This window comes from Pseudophryne corroboree, chromosome 11 (assembly GCF_028390025.1).
Source record: "Pseudophryne corroboree isolate aPseCor3 chromosome 11, aPseCor3.hap2, whole genome shotgun sequence".
Taxonomy (NCBI): domain Eukaryota; kingdom Metazoa; phylum Chordata; class Amphibia; order Anura; family Myobatrachidae; genus Pseudophryne; species Pseudophryne corroboree.
This window is the reverse complement of record NC_086454.1, coordinates 33,182,423-33,197,011: the sequence shown is the minus strand read 5'-3', so window position 1 is coordinate 33,197,011 and position 14,589 is coordinate 33,182,423. Positions and strand designations below refer to the sequence as shown.

At 46.8% G+C, this 14,589-nt stretch overlaps 1 protein-coding gene across 5 annotated transcripts in view; it reads right to left on the bottom strand.

The window, feature by feature from the left end:
• SBF2 (SET binding factor 2) overlaps positions 1–14,589 on the bottom strand; it is a 585,530-nt gene that overhangs the window by 23,383 nt on the left and 547,558 nt on the right. For all 5 annotated transcript variants that reach the window (XM_063946447.1, XM_063946443.1, XM_063946444.1 and 2 more), the window contains 3 exons: positions 10,751–10,855; positions 3,945–4,123; positions 3,754–3,841 (listed from right to left, as the gene is read on the bottom strand). In XM_063946447.1, coding sequence (XP_063802517.1) covers positions 3,754–3,841; positions 3,945–4,123; positions 10,751–10,855 — 372 coding nt within the window. The remainder of the gene's footprint in view (positions 1–3,753; positions 3,842–3,944; positions 4,124–10,750; positions 10,856–14,589) is intronic.

Here is a 14,589-nt window from a genome sequence, read left to right as displayed (position 1 = left end):
CATCCAACCTCGGCCGGGCACGAAATCTAACTGAGGCTTGGAGGAGGGTCATAGTGGGAGGAGCCAGTGCACACCAGGTAGTCTAAGATCTTTCTAGAGTGCCCAGCCTCCTTCGGAGCCCGCTATTCCCCATGGTCCTTACGGAGTTCCCAGCATCCACTAGGACGTTAGAGAAATGCCCACTAACACCCCTGCGCCTCCGGTGGAGTAGTGTTGTAGGACAGGAACGTTCTGGAATCACAAACAGGAAGAAACAGGAAGCATGGTTAAAATGGCCCCCATGCCATGCTTACACTTATAATCACAGTGCAGGTTATAACCCCGTGTAAAGTCATGTATAACCTACAAATATCCTGTTAATAACACCCCAGTTAATAAAGGCTTAATAGCCTATGCAATTCTTACAACCCATGCAGCCTTTGCTGCTGCTATGGGCTTATACACTTCTCCCCCCCCCCCACTGTGCTCCGTGTACCGCTGTCTATTCCAGCGGGGAGCGGGTACACTGAGCCGGGGAACGGTTACAGGGAGCCGGGGAGCGCGCTCTATAGTGCGGCGGTATGAGGCGTAAGTGCGGCCGGCGTACGGGCTCTAAGCGGCGGGTCTGAGCGGCTCTGGCGGGCGCTAATAACACTAACAGCGGCGCGTCACAGCATTGTAAGCGGCGGGCGACGCACATAGCGGCGGGCGGCGCACATAAAGTATGTTCAGCACACAGCGGGCTGACCGCCCCGTCCCCCAACATACCTGGACGCCTGTGGTGAGGGGCTATGACGGGGCTTCTTCTGCAAGCTCCGTCCAGCCTGTCCTGCAGGATGATCTGCCTTGGCTGTGAGGGTGCTCTGTAGTGAGGACCGACACGCCAGCAGCTGCTTGTAGCAGCTTCCACTATCCCGTACCCACGCCTTTTGGAAGGGGGGAAGGGATGTGCATAAAGTTTAGAAAAAGTAAAATAAAAAATAAAAAAATAAATAAAAAAGAAGTTTAAGTGCTGCAGAGCTAGCACTCGTGCCTGTTGCTACTATGAGCACAGAAAAAACACTGAGGTACTCTGGGAATATGGAGGGGAGGAGAGTTACTAAATTTAAATATTCAGTGCCTTTGTTCTGCTAAAGCCGTCCATATCCCAAGAGTACTCCAGTGACCCCTAGTGGATGAAAAAGAAATGGTCAACAGTGTCAAAAGCAGCAGAGAGATCTAGAAGAATAAGGAATTATGGCCTTTGGACTTTCGCAGTGACTAGATCATTCACTACTTTAGACATTGCGGTCTCTGTGGAGTGTTGGGAACGAAAGCCTGACTGAAGTGGGTCAAATAAATTGTGTGATTTAAGAAAGTGTGTGAGGCGAGTGTAGGCAAGTCTCTCAAGTAGCTTGGAGAGGCATGGCAGCTGAGAGATGGGACAGTACAGTAGTTTGAGTGTGTTAGGGTCAGAATTTTGTTTTTTTCAGAATGGAAGTAATCACTGCATGCTTGAACAGTGAAGGAAAGATACCAGTAGACAGAGATTACAGATGTTAGTTAAGGTTGGGATGAGCACAGGAGACAGAGATTTACTTACTTGTGAGGGTACAGGCTCAAGAGGAGAGGTAATAGAGTAGCAGGATGAGAAGAGTGTTGACACTTCATCTTCATTTGTGGGATCAAATGAGGAGAGAGTGCCAGAGATTTAAAAGGTAGAGAATTGAGCAGGTCACTGGTTGAGGAAGAGTATAACATTTCATCTCGGATCTCACCAATCTTGTCCTTGAAGTAGGAAGCAAGATCTTGCACCTTGATAGTGGCTGGTGGGTTGGGTGAGGGAGGGTTCAGAAGTAATTTAAATGTACTAAAATGTCGTTTGGGGTTAGAGGCTTGAGTAGAGATGAGAGTTTTGAAATATGTTTGTTTGGCAGAGTCCAGGGCATTACCATAAGAGTGGTAGAAAGTCTTATATGTGAGAAAGTCGCTAGGGATACGATATTTACGCCACTGACGTTCAGCTTTCCGTGAGTTTTTGTAGGTGTCTTGTTAATTTACAGTGCCACGGTTGACATCTTGACCTATGTGGCGTGTGATGGGTAGCTGGAGCCGCTTGGTCAAGGGCTATTTCTAGAGTCTGGTTCAGGTGTGATACAGCAATCTCAGGAGAAGTAAATGCAGAAATAGGTGAGAGCAGTTGTTGCAGAGAGGTGGACAGTTCTTGAAAATTAATTGTGTTAATATTTCTGCGGGTTTGAGGAGGATTAGAGGACTTCAATGTTTCTGAGTTTGAAGTAATGGTGGAGCGCATGCAGGTGATAAGGTTGTGAACTGAGAGAGGGAAAGAGGTGAATTCAGAAACTGAGCATAGTCTGGTGAATAGATACTAGATCAAGGCAGTGGCCCACACGATGAGTAGAGGAGTCAGTCCATTGGGAGAGGCCGAGAGAGGAGGTTAGAGTGGTTTGGAGGCATGAGCAGCAGATTTTGGACTTTCAATAGCAATATTGAAATCATCCATGATGATAGTGGAGATGTCAGAGGATAGGAAGTGCGGGAGCCAGGTATAAAAATCTTCCAGAAATTGTTTGGGTTGCCCAGGTGGGCGATAGATAGCTGCAACACGCAGTGAGAAAGGAGTGTAATCCAGATTGAATGTACTTCAAATGATGTGAATCTGAGTGATGGTACTTGTGGTAGAACTGTGTATGCGAAAGATTGGGAAAGTAATAATCCAACCCCACCTCCTACCAGGCCTGGAGGTGTGTGTGAAGTGGAGACCACCATGTGACAATGCTGCAGGGGAGGCCGTGTCTGATTGTGAGAGCCACATTTCTGTTATAGCAAGCAGATTGAAGTCGTTCGATATGAATAGATTAACATGTAGTACATCTTGCCAATGGAGGAACCATACAAGGCAGCCATCTGGGGTGCACTGTATAGGTTGCTGCTGGCAGGGTGTACAGATAGTAGTACAGTGGGGGTTACAGGAAATAAATATAAGAGATGAGCAAAGCACAGTGGCATAAAAGGCAGTATTAAACCAGTAGTGGGGTCAATATAATAGTAAAGGCGTGAGACTTCACACGATTCAGGGACCAGAAGATTATATTCACAGCAGTACGGGAGCAAGGTGGTCCAGTTGTGTGGGTGGCGGATACCATGAATAGGGGATCCGGAGAATTGTAGAGAGTAGAGGGGGTTCAGAAGCAGGCACAATCCAGTGGCATCAGGAGGATGGAGGAATGGGTGCCAGGCATCAGGTAGTGGAGTAGTGTGGCAGGAGAGTTGGCGGTGAAGATGTCATGGAAAGCGGGCAATTTGTTACAGATGAATCTGGAATTCCAGAGGGCACAGGAGAATGGTATAGGGGGCAGTGTGGAGATATGAATAAAATTGGCAGGGTTGCTGGTGTGTGGGTGTGTGCTGGGAGGGAGATGAGGGCAGGGGGTGAGGATGGGTATTGGGCGGAGGGGAGGACACATGGTGGCAGTATTTATAACATTTGGCGGCTGAGTTCTGTTCACAAGGTCCATTACTGAAGTCATAGTTTTCCCATTTCACTGTTTATCAGTTAAGAATTGGGGAACAGTAAGTGATCTATTCTATCCTGCACAGGCAGACCAAACTGGTCCCTATTACTAAACACGCAATAGTGCAGTCTCTGTCCTGAGTGTGTAATCACTGCTAAAAGGGAACTGTCTGCAAAAGCAGGTAGGAAAGTTGGTGATCTCTTCATACAGGTGTTTGCAAGATGAAGATAAACCTGTTACCTTTTTTGAGTCCTCTTACCTGGTGCTTAGTGACATCAAGTACAAACCAACGTGGCTTCCAACCCTTCAGGAGAGCTCCTCTCTTGTACAGAACACCTTCAAATGACCTGTGTGTGGGATGAGAAGACAGATACTGTATAAAAACCTTTCCTAAAACTAACTTACCCGAGTATAAAGCAAGAGGAATCACTTCCTTCAAACCTCACACACCTGTTTTCCTCATTCTTGGAGGTAAAATGATTGTACAGGGTGGCTGATCTCCGGTCCACTCCATTGGAAGGAGAAGATGTGATGTTCTGTTCATCCCCTAAGCCACTGTCTGGAAGATGCACCATAGACATCTTCTGGTAAGACTGGAGGTTGGCAGACACTTGGATGGACGGGCTTCTCTACAATTTAACATCACAGAGATATAGATATTAAAACAATGTTGAATAGAAATCCACACAACACTTCCAATGATCACGGAGGGTGCAAGGTCTGATATAATAATAAATCAAAAATCCAGCATGGATCCACAAAAAGCTCATAGATGGAATGAACCAGCACAACCAAAAATATTCCAAATCACGTTTATCCAAAGACAGGATTAAAAAGCCATCTCAAGGGCAAATAACCATGCATTATATGTATTAAGTCAGTACAGGCATTTAGTAGCAGTTTGGGGTATAGTTACCCCCACCCTGACAGCGGCGGTTTCGGTGGGGGTAACTTTGCCCCAAGCTGCTACTAAAAATGAGCATAAATCTATTTGTAGAAACATTAATATATATATATATATATATATATATATATATATATTAATCAGAGGTCATCTAAGGGATTGGCCCAACTCGTTTCGTCTCACCGACTTCATCAAGAGGACCCCTTGATGAAATCTGTGAGACGAAATGTGTCGGACCAATCCCTTAGATGACCTCTGATAACGATAAGATAGATATACAGTATATCTTATTTATATATGTTTCTACACATAGATTTATGCTAATTTTTTATATCATCTGTGTCTTTTTTTTAACATTTTTTTTAGTGAATTCATGTCATATGTGAACGATTTCTATTTTATTATTATTTTTATGCTCCTGTTATAATAAATTGTATATATATTTTTATATACATTAGGTATTGCTCTTTTTATTAGTCATTTTTTAGAACACCAGTGGTTGCTTAAACCCCCATTCCCTTTTATCGCATAAAAATATTACAGGGACTTACCACCCCTGTGTACCTGGGGAATAGCGGACATATATGTTAGAGTTTTTTTTTTTATATATATTTTTATATGTCCATATATATGTCTATACGTATTTTAACTGTGCTAACGGTTGCCAGATAACATTAGGCTGGTCTGTTCACAAGTGGCGCAGTATTTTAATTATAGAAAACAGCAAACAAACAGATCTGAGGGCGCTTACATGTATGGTTCTGTGTCGATAATATTAGTACATCAGTTTAAAACAAAACAATTTTCAATTACATAGAATAAAATGTATTCATAAAAGTACAGAATAAAACATAGTACGTCTTTGTGATTTTACAGAGGACGTCTTCGGATATTTCCGGTTTTACATTCAGTTTTTAGTGTATTTACGTAAACCTTCAAAGCCCTCACAACATCAAGGGACGTTGAGGTAGGTGGTGTGTCGGTAACCACCGGAACCACAATAGGTTGGTTGATATGGAACGCAGACACCAACTTTGGAAGAAATTGCTGACAAGTTCTGAGTTCAGCTCTATCCTCATAAAAATCAAATAGGGGCTCTTGTGAGACAATGCCCCCAGTACATACACACTCCTGGCTGAATCCAGGGCCAACAGTGTGACAGTCTTCAACATAAGAAATTTTACGTCCACCTCCTGTAAGGGCTCAACAATTCTGATTGTAGGAACTGCAACACCACGTTGAGATCCAAAGGTGCCGTGGGAGGCACAAAGGGTGGTTGGATGTGCAGAACACCCTTCAAGAAAGTCTGGTCCTCAGGGAGGGAAACCAATTGTTTCTGGAAGAAATAGGATAAGGCCGAAATCTGGACTTTTATGGAGCCCAGGCGTAGGCCCACATCCACACCTGACTGAATAAAAGCAAAAAACGTCCCAGCTGAAATTCCACTGCAGGAAATTTCCTGTTCTCACACCAAGAACCGTATTTTTTCCAAATACGGTGGTAATGCTTAGACGTTACTCCCTTTCTGGCTTGGATCAAAGTCGGAATAACCTTGTCCGGGATCCCTTTCCGGGCTAGAATTGGACGCTCAAATTCCATGCCGTCAAACATAGCCGTGGTAAGTCTTGATAGATGAACAGCCCCTGTTGCAGGAGATCCTCTCGATGAGGTAGAGGACACGGATCCTCCAGAAGCATTTCCAGTAGATCCGCGTACCAAGCCTTTCTTGGTCAGTCCGAAGCAATGAGAATTGCTTGAACCTTTTCCCTTTCTATTCTTTAGAGAATCTTTGGGATCAATGGAAGTGGCGGAAACACATATACCAACTGGTAGACCCATGGGGTCGCCAGAGCGTCCACCGCCACTGCCTGTGGGTCCCTCGACCTGGAACAATACCGCCTGATCTTGTTTAGACGAGAGGACATCATGTCGACTTGTGGAATTCCCCACCGACGTGTCAAGCACCCGAACACCTCTGGGTGGAGGTCGTGTCTGCTGAGCAGGTCTGCTTCCCAGTTGTCTACTCCCGGAATGAAGGTTGCCGACAATGCCACAGCATGTCTTTCTGCCCAGAGGAGAATTCTTGTTACCTCTGACATTGCTGCTCTGCTTCGTTACGCCCTGACGGTTTATGTACGTTACTGCCATCACATTGTCCGACTGAACTTGAATGGCTTGATCTTGAAGAAGATGTGATACCTGTAGAAGGGCATTGTATATGGCCCTTAGTTCCAGAATGTTGGTCGGAACAATGGTTTCCTGACTTGACCATTTTCCTTGGAACTGTTCCCATTGGGTGACTGCTCCCCAACCTCTGAGGCTTGCGTCTGTGGTTAGCAGAATCCAATTTTGAATCCTGAACCTTTGGCCCTCGGTCAGGTGAGAAGTCTGAAGCCACCACAGGAGAGAAATCCTGGCTTTTGGGGACAGACGGACCCTCTGGCGCATGTGTAGATGCGATCCGGACCACTTGTCCAACAGATCCAGTTGGAAGGGTCTTGCATGGAACCTTCCGTACTGTAGCGCCTCGTAGGCGGCTACCATATTCCCCAGAAGGCGAATGCATAGATGCACCGATATCCGGGTTGGTTTCAGGACATCCCGCACCATTGACTGGATTACCAATGCCTTTTCCAATGGAAGGAATACCTTCTGTGCCTCCGTATCCAGTATTATCCCCAGGAATGGAAGCATCCGTGTTGGTTCCAGGTGAGATTTTGGTAGGCTCAGAATCCACCTGTGATGATGGAGTAGTCGAGTTGACAGCGCAATGTTGTCCAACAACCTCTCCCTGGATGGTGCCTTTATCAGCAGATCGTCCAGGTACGGAATAATGTTCACTCCCTTTTTGCGGAGGAGAAACATCATCTCTGCCATTACCTTGGTGAACACCCTCGGTGCCGTGGAGAGGCCAAATGGTAGGGCCTGCAACTGGTAGTGACAGTCCTGTAATGCAAACTTTAGATAAGCCTGATGAGGCGGCCAAATTGGAATATGAAGGTACACATCCTAGACATCCAGAGACACCGGGAATTCCCCTTCCTCCAGACCTGAGATCACCGCTCTCAGAGACTCGATCTTGAATTTGAACACCCGTAAATCCGAGTTCAATGACTTGAGGTTTAAAATGGGTCTTACCGAACCGTCCAGCTTCGGTACCACAAATAGGTTGGAATAATAACCTTTGTTCTGCAGATGAGGTGGAACTGGAACAATGACCTGAGTCTGTACCAGTTTTTGAATTGCATCCTGTAAAATTATACTTGCCACTTGAGAAGCTGGTAAGCCTAATTTGAAGAATCTGTGAGGTGGGAGTTCCTGAAACTCCAGTCTAACCCTGGGCGATAAGCTTTTTGACCCAGGGATCCTGGCATGTCGTCGTCCGTATGTGACTGAAATCTCTTAAATCGGGCTCACACCTGCTTGTCTTCCAGGCAGTGCGGTCCACCGTCATGCTGAAGGCTTAGAGGAAACAGAACCTGAGTGCTGTTCCTGTGAACCTGCAGTTGCTGGTTTTCTGGGTTTACCTCTAGTGCCCTTGAAGGCTGTAGAAGAACCTTTGTTCTTATTTTTACATTTTGCTGTCCGAAAGGACTGCAGAGTCGGAGCAGAGTAGGTCTTCCTAGCTGGGGGAGCTGCGGAAGGAAGGTATGTAGACTTACCCGCCGTAGCCTTGGATATCCACGTATCCAGTTAATCTCCAAACAGGGCCTCACCTGTGAATGGTAGGCATTCCACACCTTTTCTGGAATCCGCATCCGCAGTCCACTGACATAGCCATAGGCCCCTGCGTGCTGACACTGCCATGGCAGTGGTGCTTGCATTGAGCAAGCCTATCTCTTTTATGGCCTCCACCATAAAATTTGCCTGTATATGCTATAGGAGTAAAACAATCTCTCCTCTGGGTAAGGAATCTAATCCCTCAATCAGGTTACCTGACCATATTGCAATGGCTCTCGTGATCCATGCACAAGCTATAGTAGGGTCTTTGAGCTACTCCCGCAGCTGTGTACAGAGATTTGAGAGTGGTCTCAATCTTGCGGTCAGCCGTGTCTTTTAAGGAGGCCGCCCCCAGGACAGGCAAGTTATCTTACGTGACAACCTAGAGACCGATGCATCAACAATCGGTGGGTTTTTCCATTTTTTTCTATCATCCTGAGGAAAAGGGAAGGATATAATTAATCTTTTAGGGATATGAAACTTTTTGTCAGGATTAACCTAAGTTTCTTCAAATAGGGAATTCAATTCCTTGGATGCAGGAAAAGTAGCAGAGGATTTTTATTTTACATTAAAAAATTCCTTATCCTCCTCTGTCACTTTGTCAGGAATGTGCAGGACATCTCTAATAGCTTCGATCAGGCCTGTATTCCTTGTGACAGAGCTGCATTCCCCCCTCCTGAGTTCACCTCACCCTCCTCTGCGTCTGACACATCATCAGTGTCAGCCTGTAAGATCTGGGCCAGAGTACGCTTTTGTGGACAAATGGCAGGGTCTGAGACGCTGGTATGGGAAGAGAATCTCTAGTCATCAGGTCGTCCACAGACTGTCTTAAGTATTGCGTCTCTTTCTCATTATGGGACAATTTGTTTGAAATAACTGAGATCATCCCCTTTAATGAGTCCAACCATGCAGGTTCGGACCCACTAACCTGAGAATGTGTACTGTCCTGAGTACACAATAGTGACTCCCCTGGAGAAGAAAGACACTCGGCCGTGCATGACACACACTCCTTAGACATTGTACAATGCAAAAGAACACGAACACGCACACGCACACACACACACACACACACACACACACACACACACACACACACACAGTAGAAAGGTTAAAACACAGTTAACCTACACAGAGCCCTCTAGGGAGACAGAGAGTATGTTGGAGCCAGCCACACCGCACCCTTGTAGCTAATTGCAACTTAGCTGGGTCTCAAACTAAGTACCCTTAAAAGGGGCTTAATATTCTAATATTGCTCCCCCCCCTTTGCTATGACCCCCTTGTACAGCTGAGGTAGTTAGGAGTCCTTGTGGAGGAGCTGCGTTTCTCTGCCAGTTTGATCTGTGTAAGCTGCAAAGGGAAAATGGCGCTGATGAGCTGCTGGATCCGCTCATAGTGAAGCCCCGCCCCCTCAATGGTGCGCGGTCTTCCCGGCTTTTATTATACTGGCTGAGGTATTTATGGCGCTTAACAGCGTATTAGAACCCCTGTAAGCAGTCTGCCAGTGTGGGTAAAGTTGTTAGTGGCTCAGTTCGCCCCTCACAGCGGTTTAACACACACAGAATGTTATCTGAGCTGGGAGACGCAGCCTGCATGTCAGCGATGCGTTCCATATCCTTATGCCGCCATTACAGCCGGTGACCCGCTAACCGGGCTCCTACTCACCACTCTTCATACTTCTGGCTCTGTTAGGGGTGGCGGCGTGCTGTGGGAATGTAAGCTCGCCGTGGTGGGGCTTGCGAATAGTTCCCTCAGGAGCTCAGTGTCCTGTCAGCAGGGAACGGGACCATTAACCCTTCAAGAGATTGGCCCCCCCCTAAGTCCCACGTAGCAGGCAAGCTGGTGCCAACCAGCCCTGTCTGAAAATAACAAACAGAAAAAATAAATGCAGAAAACTCTTCAGGAGCTCCCCTAGCTGTGACCGGCTCCTCCGGGCACATTTTCTAAACTGAGTCTGGTAGGAGGGGCATAGAGGGAGGAGCCAGCCCACACTATCAAATTCTTAAAGTGTCCAAGGCTCCCAGTTTACCCGTCTATACCCCATGATACTAATGTGGACCCCAGTATCCTCTAGGACGTAAGAGAAAGTATGTGGTCTAACTGGTATGTTGGTCACTGCTAGCAGGTGTATGCCCCCTCTATAGTCACACAATAGCAGCAGGATGTCTCATAGTGAAGAGCACAGAGACTTTTAATGTGACACTGGCATAGGATGCCACCCCTGCAACATGTGTCCTGGAAGAGCGGTCACTATGAAGTGGAAACAACTACGGTCAACAGCAGCACATCCACAACACAGAAAGCCAAGCATGCTTACACGGTATACGGTCAGCATCCTGACGGTCAAGTGACCGACACCGGAATTCCGACACCACTCTGAATCCCAGCGCCGGAACACCGACCACTTGCACAATGGTACTGCTGAGTGTTGCAGCGTATAGTGCATAACACACATCTGGCCTGGAAGGGCTGCCATTGTGCAGTGGAAACGACTAGGACCAACAGGACGACAGACCCCCTGTATAAAGGTGACAGGACCCCTGTACGTAGATGACAAACCCCCTGTATGTAGGTGACAGGACCATTGTAAGGATTGCTCAGGTTCACTAGTATTACCAGATATTGCGACACTTACACTTTCCCTCTGCAACTCCTCCTTCAGTTTCACCTTCGCCTTCTCCCACAGAAGCTGCCACCGCTCTGAACTCTGATTTAACGCTGTCTCCAATCTCTCAATTTCCTGAAACCGACACACAATGTTCTGATTATATTGTACAAGATATATGCTCCATAAAAAGATTACACTCTCGTTAAGCATCTCACTGATTTATAAACCTTTAGATTACACGAGAAACGATCCCAGCCAAAATTAACATTCGTTTTTCACTCTTACAATGAAAGGAATCATTTATGAAGACCACTCATTTACAGCAGTGTAATAACATGTCCTTTAGCCGACCTATTGTTCTGACATCCAGAGAGGAATGTAAGCGAAATGCATTCTTGAGATGTAGAAAGAAGAAGAACACAAAGGGTTGTTTAATGTTGTACAAACTGTTACAGTGATGGAAAAACACTGGGGTACAAGATGGATAGAAGCATTTAGCGGATGGACCTTGGGGAGGTCCATACGCTAAATGCAGATACCTATCATTTGGTGACTCTCTGGTATAGAGACACAGGAGGTCCAGAACTACACTAAAGTGCTTTGCAATAAAAAGTGCTGTAATCTGGTGCATGTCTTCAGCGGGGGTTATAAGACAAACAGTTTTTAATTAATTTATTAAATACATTTTTTAACACCATGGAAGCTGAACCTGGAGATCAAATTGAACTTGCAACCAAAGCCCGCAAACCTTAGTAGTTCAGATTAAGGGCATGCTACAGCATAAGTCCAGTGAAAGTGGGTCCAAAATGACGGCATTCCTTGTGACGTTCCACAATCAGCATCTGAAGGTCCCAAAACCCGATGAGAGCTGAAGGGGTTTATGACTATTTTAATATTATGTACACATTTCTTGGAACTTTCACTAGAAACATAAAAATTTTAATTCCAGCCATTTATCTAAATCATCAGAACAACAATATATTTCCGATGCCCCAGAATATGGCGCAAGCTGCTTTCTGGATACTACAGTATGCAATGCAGAGCGATGTCGTATCCTAGGGCAACAGGATAAACTCAGTCTGATTATATGTTTGCGCGGTTAAAAAGCACTGGAAGAAGCTAGATAGGATTTGTACCTGGGGGCATCTTTATTGCGCATGGTAAAATCAAAAGGGGTAAGTGGCTGCCATGTATGTGAATTTGATCTGCAGGAATACGGAGGGGCAGGTTTAATTTTATGGGTGGTGGGTGTGTGATGTGTGCCCCCTGGACCCAAGGACCCGAGTGCACCCATTATAGATACGCAAATGCTTGATAAAATGCCCAGTGTGGCATGAAACGTTGGAGAGAGGGGTGTGGTATGTAAGGCCGATGGTAGGTAGGTCGACAATGTTTAGGTCGACCACTATTGGTCAACAGGGATGCTAGGTTAACAGGGTCTTTAGGTCGACATGGTCTAGGTTGACCGGTCAAAAGGTCGACATGAAATTTTTATGGTGTTGTTTTCTCCGTACAGTGACCGGGAACCCCAATTAGTGCACCGTGTTCGCTCGCCATGCTTTGGGCAAGGTGCCTCGCTCCGCTACCTCTGCGCTCGGCACAGGTGACTATTCCCGATCGTAGTTCGTGTGGATCGTTAAGTATGAAAAAGTAAAAAAATAAGATTTTACTCACCGGTAAATCTATTTCTCGTAGTCCGTAGTGGATGCTGGGGACTCCGTAAGGACCATGGGGAATAGACGGCTCCGCAGGAGACTGGGCACTCTAAAAGAAAGATTAGGTACTATCTGGTGTGCACTGGCTCCTCCCCCTATGACCCTCCTCCAAGCCTCAGTTAGGAACTGTGCCCGGAAGAGCTGACACAATAAGGAAGGATTTTGAATCCCGGGTAAGACTCATACCAGCCACACCAATCACACCATATAACACGTGATAGGAACCCCGGTTAACAGTATGATAACAATTGGAGCCTCTGAAGAGATGGCTCACAACAAAACCCGATTTTTGTAACAATAACTATGTACAAGTATTGCAGACAATCCGCACTTGGGATGGGCGCCCAGCATCCACTACGGACTACGAGAAATAGATTTACCGGTGAGTAAAATCTTATTTTCTCTGACGTCCTAGTGGATGCTGGGGACTCCGTAAGGACCATGGGGATTATACCAAAGCTCCCAAACGGGCGGGAGTGCGCGGATGACTCTGCAGCACCGAATGAGAGAACTCCAGGTCCTCCTCAGCCAGGGAATCAAATTTGTAGAATTTAGCAAACGTGTTCGCCCCTGACCAAGTAGCTGCTCGGCAAAGTTGTAAAGCCGAGACCCCTCGGGCAGCCGCCCAAGATGAGCCCACCTTCCTTGTGGAATGGGCTTTTATTGATTTGGGCTGCGGTAATCCTACCGCAGAATGCGCCAGCTGAATAGTGCTACAAATCCAGCGCGCAATAGACTGCTTAGAAGCAGGAGCACCCAGCTTGTTGGGTGCATACAGGATAAACAGCGAGTCAGTTTTTCTGACTCCAGCCGTCCTGGAAACATAAATTTTCAGGGCCCTGACTACGTCCAGCAACTTGGAATCATCCAAGTCCCTAGTAGCCGCAGGCACCACAATAGGTTGGTTCAAGTGAAAAGCTGAGACCACCTTCGGGAGAAACTGAGGACGAGTCCTCAATTCTGCCCTATCCATCTGGAAAATCAGATAAGGGCTTTTACAAGACAAAGCCGCCAATTCTGAAACCCGCCTGGCCGAAGCCAGGGCCAACAGTGTGACCACTTTCCACGTGAGATATTTTAATTCCACAGTCTTAAGTGGTTCGAACCAATGTGATTTCAGGAATGCCAAAACCACATTGAGATCCCAAGGTGCCACTGGGGGCACAAAAGGAGGCTGCATATGCAGAACTCCTTAGACAAAAGTCTGAACTTCAGGCAGTGAAACCAGTTCTTTCTGGAAGAAAATCGACAGAGCCGAAATCTGGACCTTGATGGACCCCAATTTGAGGCCCAACGTCACCCCTGCTTGCAGGAAGTGTAGGAATCGACCCAGTTGAAATTCCTCCTTCGGGGCCTTCATGGCCTCACACCAAGCAACATATTTCCGCCAAATGCGGTAATAATGTCTTGCGGTGACATCCTTACAGGCTTTGATCAGGGTAGGGATGACTTCCTCCGGAATACCCTTTTCCTTTAGGATCCGGTGTTCAACCGCCATGCCGTCAAACGCAGCCGCGGTAAGTCTTGGAACAGACAGGGTCCCTGCTGCAGCAGGTCTTGTCTGAGCGGCAGAGGCCAAGGGTCCTCTGCCAGCATCTCTTGAAGTTCCGGGTACCAAGCTCTTCTTGGCCAATCCGGAACCACGAGTATGGTTTTCACTCCTCGCATTCTTATTATTCTCAGTACCTAGGGTATGAGAGGTAGAGGAGGAAACACATAAACCGACTGGTACACCCACGGTGTCACTAGAGCGTCCACAGCGATCGCCTGAGGGTCCCTTGACCTGGCGCAATATCTTTTCAACTTTTTGTTGAGGCGGGACGCCATCATGTCCACCCGTGGTCATCCCCAACGGTTTACCCGCATTTGGAAAACTTCTGGAAGAAGTCCCCATTCTCCCGGGTGTAGGTCGCCCATCGGAGAATCCTTGTGGCTTCTGCCATCGCCATCCTGCTTCTTGTGCCGCCCTGTCTGTTTACATGGGCGACCGCCGTGATGTTGTCTGATTGGATCAGTACCGGCTGGTTCTGAAGCAGGGGCCTTGCTTGGCTTAGGGCATTGTAAATGGCCCTTAGCTCCAGAATTTTTATGTGAAGCGAAATCTCCTTGGAAATTTCTTCCCTGTGTGACTGCACCCCAGCCCCGAAGGCT